Source organism: Neoarius graeffei, chromosome 1, assembly GCF_027579695.1.
Source record: "Neoarius graeffei isolate fNeoGra1 chromosome 1, fNeoGra1.pri, whole genome shotgun sequence".
NCBI classification, from domain to species: Eukaryota; Metazoa; Chordata; class Actinopteri; order Siluriformes; family Ariidae; genus Neoarius; species Neoarius graeffei.
This window is the reverse complement of record NC_083569.1, coordinates 127,044,161-127,055,568: the sequence shown is the minus strand read 5'-3', so window position 1 is coordinate 127,055,568 and position 11,408 is coordinate 127,044,161. Positions and strand designations below refer to the sequence as shown.

General features: G+C 45.0%; 1 protein-coding gene across 1 annotated transcript; it reads left to right on the top strand.

Annotated features, from left to right (window-relative positions):
• The first annotated feature begins 233 nt into the window (after positions 1–233).
• Positions 234–1,560, top strand: LOC132889802 (atypical chemokine receptor 2). The gene has a single exon (XM_060926652.1). It carries the CDS (start codon positions 236–238, stop codon positions 1,346–1,348), a length of 1,113 nt encoding a protein of 370 aa, XP_060782635.1. The 5' UTR covers positions 234–235; the 3' UTR covers positions 1,349–1,560.
• Positions 1,561–11,408: the final 9,848 nt, after the last annotated feature.

The window sequence follows — 11,408 nt, the reverse complement described above, 5'->3', positions numbered from 1 at the left end:
TTTATTTACAATTTGTACTTTGTCCCAACTTTTTTGGAATCGGGGTTGTAGTCAGCTGGGATAGGCTCCAGCTTGTAGAACAGGATAAGTGGCTACAGGTAATGGATGGATGGATGGATGATGAAAGGTGCAGTTCTCCTGTGGAAGTGAGGCGCTGTAAGAGTTAAAGAGTTTCCCCACTTTCTGTTTCCTCCCTGTGTGCGCGCGCGCGCCTCTTGTTGCGCTTCAGGACAACATGGATGTGGTTGAGCTCGCGCGCAGTAACGACTCCGAGTACGAGTACGATTACTCGGATTATTACACGTTAGATGCGCTGGCGGACTTCCGGCCGTGTGAGAAAGATCAGGTGAAGAAGTTCAGCCGTTATTTCCTGCCCGTGTTCTACTCGGTCGCGTGCGCGCTCGGTCTGCTGGCGAACTTCACCCTGCTGTTCGTGCTCGTGCGCAGCAAACCGGCGAGGCGCGCGCATGCCGCGTGCGTGCTGTGCGCCGACCTGCTCTTCACGTGCACGTTCCCGTTCTGGGCGGTGTACGCGGCGACCGACTGGGTGTTCGGCGCGCGCGCGTGCAAAGCCGTCACGCTGGTGTACGCGGTGGGTTTGTACGGCGGCAATCTGTTCGTGGCGTGCGCGGTGCTGCGGAGCTGCGTGGACGTCGTGTGCGCGTTCCGGTGCCTGGGACGAGTCAGAGAGACCAAGAAGAACGTCGTGTGGTGCGCGTGTGTGTGGATGCTGGCGTGTCTGGCCGCCGCTCCGCACCTGACCTTCGTGGAGGAGCACCACGTGGATGGCGAGAGCCACTGCTCGTACCAGTACACCCACGGCTGGAAGATCTACATGCGCCTCCAGCTGGCCGTCCTCATCTTTTGGATTCCGTTCCTGCTCTTGCTCAGTTCCTCCGTCACCTTGTTCCTGCGCACGCATTCCACAGGGCGTTCCAGGATGCTCAGGCGTGCCATCATCTCCACCGGGCTGTTCTTCGTGCTCTGGTTTCCATACACGGTGGTGCTAATGCTGCACGTTCTGGCGATGCATGTGGGCTCGGAGTGCGGCACAAGTCTGCACCTGGACTTCGCCATCCAGAGCACAGAGTGCATCGCCTTCGCTCGTGTCTTCATCAATCCCACAGCATACGTGCTGCTCAATAAGCGAGCGTGGAGGGTGCTCAGAGGGGCGTGCGTGCGCCCGAGGGAATACCTGCTCAACGGGTCAGAGAACATGGACAGCACGTCGAGTCAGGACAGCGGTGTGGAGTTAAGGGCTCTCCAAAGTGTCCAGGGCTTCTCAAATCCTGAGTATGAGCGAGGGACCGCTGAGAAACAAGGCCACTTACTACCACATGTCTCATAACCTCAAGTGCCTCAAGGTTGGACTAAGCAAGTGGAGATTCATGAAGTACACATCATGCTTAGCCAGATGTTTAGCTAACAGGTCTACACATCCGCAAACAATGTTCTGCTGCTTATATGAAGAGTCAGTGTTTTCTGAATATAGCTGTATTACTGGATATGTAGTGGATGTTCATTATGTCTAACTATTACAGATATTTTAAGTTCGTTTCTTAGACAAGGATATTTTTTAAGCTTGTTACCTCATTAACAGTTTCGGCGAGAATCTCCTGCCTTCTTCAGAAACAGTCACCAGATGTCGAGTGGTGACGTGCCTTATCAGCTGATGTTGCGTTACGGAGGCGTGAACGTCCCGCCCAATTTGACAGGTAGTTCACGCCTCCTGCTGTCAGGTCGATCCTCCAGGACGGCGCTCCAGGTGTGCGACAGTGCATACGCTCCCTCATCCCGGTTCATCGTCCTCTGCGCCCGCTTACGTATCTCCACTGCCTCTAAAATCCAACGCTGGAATCTATTTTCTTCAGCGCGAATGACTCTGGCCTCTTCCCAATTCATTATGTGATTTTGCCATTTGCAGTGGTCTGAAACGTCATCTATGAAATCCCTTGCCGTTCATGTAATAAAGTCTATATTGGTGAAACGGGCAGATGCTTCCATACTCGAAGGAAAGAACACCAAATAGAGTGTGAAAAAGAAACTACAAAAAGACTCACAAGATCCGAAAAAGAAAAAGCAAACCAGGAAAACCTAAAATCAGCCATTTCAGACCACTGCAAATGGCAAAATCACATAATGAATTGGGAAGAGGCCAGAGTCATTCGCGCTGAAGAAAATAGATTCCAGCGTTGGATTTTAGAGGCAGTGGAGATACGTAAGCGGGCGCAGAGGACGATGAACCGGGACGAGGGCGCGTACGCGCTGTCGCACACCTGGAGCGCCGTCCTGGAGGATCGACCTGACAGCAGGAGGCGTGAACTACCTGTCAAATTGGGTGGGACGTTCACGCCTCCGTAATGCAACATCAGCTGATAAGGCACGTCACCACTCGACATCTGGTGACTGTTTCTGAAGAAGGCGGGAGATTCTCGCCGAAACTGTTAACGAGGTAACAAGCTTAAAAAATATCCTTGTCTAAGAAACGAACTTAAAATATCTGTATTACTGGATCTTTCTTATTCAGACAATAGTACAAAAAAAGACACTGTTGCGGAATTAAAGAAATCAGTCAATAAATAAACGCACCCATCTCTATGTGGTGTCACTGAACTGTTTCTAGATCAGTGAGAGTGTATTTTCAGATCCTATCCACACCTATGTGTTGTGCAAAAGTGATGTTTCCTCCAAATGCAGAAACATCTCCCACCCTGTAGCTCACTTTTTCCTTTTTGAGAAATTCATCAATGTTTAGTCATAGCAGGACAAAAACATGCAGGCTGCACAACACTTACTCAAGTTTTTCATTTATTCCGCTTAAAGCTCACACCACCACCACCACCACCACAGCATTCCACCGACTTCATGGTGTGTTTTATTGTGCTTTATACTAACAAGCTCTCCTTAAATAAACCAATCACACATTTCATCATGTGCTTTTTAATGTTACTCACAACTCAACTGAACTCAGACATGTGACAAGATGAACAATAAGAACGATATGTGCTTATCTGTGGAGATATAACTGCTCTTCCTGATGACCAATCACTGATCATTATTCTAAATGACTAAATCACTGATCACCAACTGTTTTTTTTTTTCTCTAGTACAGAGTTTAGAGTCAGTCCCTGCACCCATGGACTGTAGTCTGAAGGCACAGCTTGTATGTTCTGATTTTAGGTTCTAGTTTTTAATACAGACATCGTCTATTTTAAAATAAAACAACCCCCCCAAAAAAACAGTTACCGTATTTTCTGGACTATAGAGCGCACCTGTATATAAGCCGCATCCGCTCTATTTAAAAAAAAAAAAGATATACAAGCCGCACCGGGCTATAAGCCGCAGATATCTATGTTGAAAAATTAGATATTTACTGCATGTACAGAACGATTTTGTACTGTAAATGTACATGTATGTACCTGAACAGATTCTTTCCGAACAGTGCCTTTTAACACGGCAGCAGCTTTGCTGATTAAAACGGAACAGAACCAAGAGAAAATAACCGGTATTTATTTACCTTCATTTCTCCTGTGTTTGAAACCACAAGTCACTTTAATCATCTTCGCTGGATTTGAAAATAATTACCAGTTAGTAATTTGTCGTGCGTGTTCTATCTGCTAAAGATCTGCTAATTCTTCTTTGCATTGATTTTTCGTCTATCTTATTTTTGATTCTACTTCCGGTTAGACCGCCCCTAGCGGTGGAAGAAAAATCCACAGAATAGCCGCACCTTTGTATAAGCCGCATGGTTCAAAACCTAGGAAAAAAGTAGCGGCTTATAGTCCAGAAAATACGGTAATTTATGATCGTAATGAAATATGACAATAGGAGGAGTTACATGGAAGTGTATGATTCCAGGACATTTTCTGCACCATGCTAAACTGGAAGACATTATTTCTTATCATCATCATCATCATCACCATGGCTTTTCAGACACGACTGTGTTTGTGTTACAGGAGGAATTGGGGACATTTTTCTTTTGGCTTTACTGCTAAATCCATCCATCCATTATCCATAACCACTTATTCTGTGTGGGGTCGTGGGTTTACTGCTAAATGTTGAACGCTAATGTTAATAATGTAAAAGAATGACTAATAAATGACTTTTTTATTTCTTTGATTAGGATGAATCTATTAGGAATAATATTCGTTCATATATTTAAATTCTTTATTTTTCTGTAGAGGGCGGCATGGTGGTGTAGTGGTTAGCGCTGTCGCCTCACAGCAAGAAGGTCCTGGGTTCGAGCCCCGGGGCCGGCGAGGGCCTTTCTGTGTGGAGTTTGCATGTTCTCCCCGTGTCCGCGTGGGTTTCCTCCGGGTGCTCCAGTTTCCCCCACAGTCCAAAGACATGCAGGTTAGGTTAACTGGTGACTCTAAATTGAGCGTAGGTGTGAATGTGAGTGTGAATGGTTGTCTGTGTCTATGTGTCAGCCCTGTGATGACCTGGCGACTTGTCCAGGGTGTACCCCGCCTTTCGCCCGTAGTCAGCTGGAATAGGCTCCAGCTTGCCTGCAACCCTGTAGAACAGGATAAAGCGGCTACAGATAATGAGATGAGATGAGATTTTTCTGTAGAGCTGCTTTGCGACAGTGTTTGTTGTTCAAAGCACTGAACAAATAAACTGAGTTGACTTGAGTTGAGTGGATCTGTTTTTTGGGCATATTTCTCCAAGTGAAATTAGTGCTGTCTCACAGGGCAGCTCTTGGGTGGAGGATTTAGGTTTATGTTTATCTATACAGATAAAATGGATGTAAACCATGTGCCAGAAATTCCACAGGAGGAGATATGAGACAGAAGGAGATCATCAGGGCCTTTGACATGAGCTGCTTTAATGCTGGGCAGAAATGATGAGCACGCTATTAGTTCCCTGAATGACTCCTACTCTTACTATAAACATGAATTATAGTTCTTTTTTTAAATTCACAGATTAAATCTATCAGTTTTTTCCATCTCTTTTCAGGATCATAGCACAGATGGGTCTGGGTTGTTACATGTGCGTTAGTGTTTCAGATTTCAAAACTCAACATTATGCTGCTCTGATACACTGTCACTTATTTTTTGATGACTGCGTTGGTTTTGTTTTTACCCCATCAGTTGTCACAATATATAGCCCACATCCTGCTTTCCCATCCCACACCTTTGGACCTTTGGTCACATCCTTCCTTGCTAAGCCTGGAGCTTGATCTGTTTGAGAGTGATTTCTGTTTTACGTTTTTGCTGCTCAAGATTTTTTTGGTTGCTTGGTATGTATTGTTCTTGCTTTGAGAGGAAAGGGAAGTGTTCAACAAATCGTGATTCATGAGCAGCTCTGCACAGGAAAGATCTGATTCCAGGAGTGAAGCTCTGTAGATGAGTAATGCATGGTAATGGTCAGTAAATTTCACTAGTAGTTGCTTGAGCATTTAGAAAATTCGGTGCACCCTTTTCAGATCAAGCAGGAGAATTATGATCACTCCTAAGGGTGTGCAGAATACTTTCTGACATTTCATTCAGAATTTTTATGATGGTTGCGATTAGTGGTCAGAGGTCTGTTTCTGCAGTGGACATGTGCACACCATAAATATAGTCTTGAAATTCCTCAAGCCCAAACACCAAGCCAAGGCTTTTTCTAGTATTTGAGCAAATCTACATTCTATCTTGGTCATGGTTCTGGATGTATAAACGAATGGTTTCCAATGGTCTTCTACTAGTTGGAGGAAAACTGCATCTAACCCATCTTTGGAGGCATCTGGTGATAATCTGATTTGCTTGACTGCATCAAAGAAGGTAAGCATGGATGCTGTAGTAAGTGTTGTTTTAAGTCTTTGCTGTTCAGCAGGGCTGGTTCTAGGCAGGCATATATGAGGGGGCAGTCAGAAATATGAAGGGGGCATCATGCGTACACATCAGGATCCAGCACTTTTTTTTCTGTGCTTATAGTAACAGTGTTTTCTTCATGGAATGAGTTTGTTAGCTATGTGTCCAACCCCAACCTGGAGAAGTGGATTGCACTTTGTCAGGCGTCTACCTTCAGACCTGTCCAACTTGGGTGTCCCACCTGAAGACTGAGCTCCTGCTGGTATAGCTCTTAAGGTCACTGAGGCATGCAAACCCCCTGACCACAATAAAGTGGCAATCCCTCGGGGGGGACTCATCTCATCTCATCTCATTATCTGTAGCCGCTTTATCCTGTTCTACAGAGTTGCAGGCAAGCTGGAGCCTATCCCAGCTGACTACGGGTGAAAGGCGGGGTACACCCTGGACAAGTCGCCAGGTCATCACAGGGCTGACACATAGACACAGACAACCATTCACACTCACATTCACACCTACGGTCAATTTAGAGTCACCAGTTAACCTAACCTGCATGTCTTTGGACTGTGGGGGAAACCAGAGCACCCAGAGGAAACCCACGCGGACACGGGGAGAACATGAAAACTCCACACAGAAAGGCCCTCGCCGGCCCCGGGGCTCGAACCCGGACCTTCTTGCTGTGAGGCAACAGCGCTAAGCACTACACCACCGTGCTGCCCGGGGGGAAAACTGAAAAATAAAAATATAAAATAAAATATCCTTCATCCAGATTTTAACAACCAACAACATAACATTTATCTTAACTGGATGGTCTAATTCTCAAATAAATTTGAATCTAGAATAAGACTTCACACATGTAGGTACATTCAGTCCGTCTCTTTAAGAAACTACATTTCCCATCAGCCAACTTCCGCGTTGACCTACGTCACGCGTGGGTGGGATCATCTATGTCACATCCTCCAGGAAGGCATAAACCACCTGAAAACTCCTAGCTCCTCCTCTTTTGGCGCCGTGATTTCAACACGGACACAGGGAGGAATCGCTCGCTCCACGAGCAAACCCAAAAAGACGTCTTTTCTTTCTTGCAAGAATCAGAGTTTCGCGCTTTTCTTTGTTTACCTTTGGCCACGGTAGACTCTAAGATCGCGCAATTTCAAACTCAGCTTGAGTTTACAACCGTTTTTTCATTTGTTTCTTATAAGTACGTACAACACTGCAACCAGGCAGTTATTTTAAAGTTAAGAAGCGACTGGATCCTTTTTAACTCAAAAGTAGTGCACGTTGTTTAATCAGAGACTTTCTTTTCATCACGAGCGACCACACGTCGGATCAAGAAGTTCTCTGCTCCACGGAATCAATTCACGGAGACCTCCACAACGGTGAAACTCCAAAGTCTCGGAACATCTCTTCATAATCTTGCTAGAGGCAAGATACTAAGTAAGACTGGCAAATTTTGGGCATAAAGACTAGTCTTAGGAATTAGCTTTTATTGAAGTAGTGTGAATTTAAACTCGAACGGTTTAATTGTTTACACTGTTCGACACGCAGCGTGTTGAATTGTTGATTGCTCTGTTTTGTTTTAATCTCTCAATTGTTTAATAGATAGGCTGTGCATGCTTCTCTTTATTCCATACTAACATACTTAATTTCCTTATACATCTTGACCGCATCAAGATTTCAGTGGATTCAGTATTGTTATGAGCTAGTGGGTTAACTACCGGCTAGTCCTTTGTTACTTAGAAACATGTGGTCACAGGCCTCAACAGGCCTCACAAACACCTTAGCTAAACACACGGCTAATTCTTTTGTTCCATTAGCCTCCAGGGCTAATTGTATTGTCTCAAGGGATCACAAGGCCTCCACCATGTGGAGTTAGCTACACAGAGCTAATCTTTTGTCTCCAACACGTGGCGGTCCTCCCCCCCCCACTCACATACACACCTTTTGTTTTAACTCCATGAGGTAGGGTCCTTGGGCCTTAGCTAGCCACACAGCTAATTCTTTTGTCCACTTAGCAACACAAAGCTAATCTAGGCCTCACCACGTGCTTAAACACCTCAGTTAGCATCCCACGCTAGCTTCTTTCTTTTGCTAGGCCATAGGCCTAGTCACGTGGTCAACTCCTCCCCCACAAACACACGTGGAGTTAGCTACCAGAGCTAATCCTTTTGTTCTACTTAGATAACATTCCTTTGTCTTAGCTAACAACCAAGCTAGGCCTCACCAGGCCTGACACACACAAACGCATCTTAATTAGCACACAAAGCTAATCTTTTGTTTTCACCACAACACACCCACACTCTCTCTCTCTCTCACACACACACACACACACACACACACACACTCATCAAGTATATCTCACTGTTTGTGTATATATTTCAACTGCCATTATTCATTTTTATCTTTGATATAATAAATTCATTTATTATTGAAACTGTTTATTTGTGTTCCAATATCTCTGAAGTCCCCAATCTCCAAAGAATTCTAAAAGGTGCATATGATTTATGTAATATGGTAAGTGATCATAATAATTTGGAATATACCATAATTTAGCTGTTTGGTAATTTATTATTAAGCACCAAAATTAATGGTATTAATTAATGAGACTGATTAATGAGACTGATTCCATGAGTGATTTAATGATATGAGACTGATTCAATGAAAATGATTCACTGAAAACGATTCAAATGAGACTGATTCAATTTTAATTATTAACCTTCAGATTTAATGAGATTGATCACTCAATTACCCAAATGTACCTACACACACTATAGTCAGTGTTTACAAAACTGAAAGGTAGTCTTATAAATAATAAAAAAAAAATCACTTCTCAAACTAGGGGTGGCACAGTGGTGTAGTGGTTAGCGCTGTCGCCTCACAGCAAGAAGGTCCGGGTTCGAGCCCAGTGGCCGGCGAGGGCCTTTCTGTGCGGAGTTTGCATGGTCTCCCTGTGTCCGCGTGGGTTTCCTCCGGGTGCTCCGGTTTCCCCCACAGTCCAAAGACATGCAGGTTAGGTTAACTAGTGACTCTAAATTGACCGTAGGTGTGAATGTGAGTGTGAATGGTTGTCTGTGTCTATGTGTCAGCCCTGTGATGACCTGGCGACTTGTCCAGGGTGTACCCCGCCTTTCGCCCGTAGTCAGCTGGGATAGGATCCAGCTTGCCTGTGACCCTGTAGAACAGGATAAAGGGGCTAGAGATAATGAGATGAGATGATACTTCTCAAACTAATTTATAAAAAACACAACAGACATAGAGCAGGACATTAAATAACTGTTTTCTTTCTTTTTTTCCGCTTGTTTTTTTTGTTAGCAACTTAACAGCTCAAAAATCTCCTTTCTCTCCACTCCTCTCTCATTTCTTTCATTTCTTTCACTCCTCTCCACTCCACTCTCTTTTCTCTCCACTCCACTCAACAACAACAGTCTCCTGTTTCCCTTTGCAAAAACTCTCACAAATTCATCCATGTCCAAGTTATTTGTTATGGACTTCTCATGGGCCAAGATCATCAAATTCCTCTTTCTCTTGTGTAACGTGGTGCGATGATAGGGGGTTAGGACCCGTGACAATGTGGAGAAGGAACTCTTACATGCTGCTGAAGACACACCAATTACCAGGGCTGTTACATACGATTTCTGCAACTCAGGAAAGGCTTCCTTGTACTCCTGCAGGTGTTTACACACAGTGGACAGGTCTGTTTCATTTGGACACTTCTTGAGCAACATCTGTTTTGCCACAAGGATTTCATTTTTCAGACTTACATTGTCTGCGGCTTTATCCTGTTGTACAGGGTCGCAGGCAAGCTGGAGCCTATCCCAGCTGACTACGGGTGAAAGGCGGGGTACACCCTGGACAAGTCACCAGGTCATCACAGGGCTGACACATAGACACCCATTCACACTCACATTTACAGTCAATTTAGAGTCACCAGTTAACCTAACCTGCATGTCTTTGGACTGTAGGGGAAACCGGAGCACCCGGAGGAAACCCACGCAGACACGGGGAGAACATGCAAACTCCACACAGAAAGGCCCTCGCCGGCCACGGGGCTCGAACCCGGACCTTCTTGCTGTGAGGCGACAGCGCTAACCACTACACCACCATGCCGCCCAGGGGGAAAACTGAAAAATCAAAATATAAAATAAAATATCCTTCATCCAGATTTTAACAACCAACAACATAACATTTATCTTAACTAGATGGTCTAATTCTCAAATAAATTTGAATCTAGAATAAGACTTCACACAGTATAGTCAGTGTTTACAAAACTGAAAGGTAGTCTTATAAATAATTTAAAAAAAAAATCACTTCTCAAACTAGGGGTGGCACGGTGGTGTAGTGGTTAGCGCTGTCACCTCACAGCAAGAAGGTCCGGGTTCGAGCCCAGCGGCTGGCGAGGGCCTTTCTGTGTGGAGTTTGCATGTTCTCCCCATGTCCGCATGGGCTTCCTCTGGGTGCTCCGATTTCCCCCACAGTCCAAAGACATGCAGGTTAGGTTAACTGGTGACTCTAAATTGACCGTAGGTGTGAATGTGAGTGTGAATGGTTGTCTGTGTCTATGTGTCAGCCCTGTGATGACCTGGCAACTTGTCCAGGGTGTACCCTGCCTTTCGCCTGTAGTCAGGTGGGATAGGCTCCAGCTTGCCTGCAACCCTGTAGAACAGGATAAAGTGGCTAGAGATAATGAGATGAGATGACATTGTCTGCCACCATGCCAGCCAGCACAGACAGAGGGTGCAACTGGGTTGAATCTAGAAATGCACGAGATTTGGGTGCAAGACTAAATATGGCTTTCATCAGGTCAACATTCCTCTGTGAAAATCTAGTTTCCATTTCTGAAATGGCCCTGTCAAGGATGTTGAGCAGAGATCTTTTCAGAGACTGATGGGAATTAAGGGTAAGATCATCAGAATCTGTATGGCCCACACTTGAGAGTTTAACACTTTGACCAAGGTGTTTGCTCATTGTTCTCCTTCTCTTTGGAGGATGTGAATCATCTCCAGCAGCCGCCTGAGATAACTCTGCCCAATACTCATCTTCACGGATGTTTTTTAGGGACTCCAGTGATGCATCAACAACCTCAGAAGCACTGCACATATCCACAGACTGAGACTGTAGAATTGCATTTGCTGGTTTCAAGACACCAAGCACCTGCACTAGAAACTTTCCAGTCTCAAAGAAGTGATGCCTCTTAATTTGACATAGCAGGCCTGATGCCTCGGTGCACAGGTCAACTGCAGCATCATCATCCTCTGTCATCTCAGATAGGATACTGAGAATATGGTCTTGATTTTCAACAATGCACCTTGTTACCTCATAGTGGCTTGTCCATCGGATTTCAAGCAGCCTTTTAAGATTAGGTGCATCATATTTCTCAGACACATGGTGGTGCTGAAAAAACTTGTAGAGTGAACTAGAGAGGTCAAAAAATCTTTTTGCACATGGTTCACTCTGCATGGCATGCACAACTACTAGGTGCAGTTGGTGGTTGTAGCAGTGGATATATGGGACATATCTAGCAAGCTTCTTTTGGAGCAGAGCTTGTACACCACCTCTTACCCCACTCATCACAGAAGCCCCATCATAACACTGGCTAAGTATGTTGTCAGCACTGTA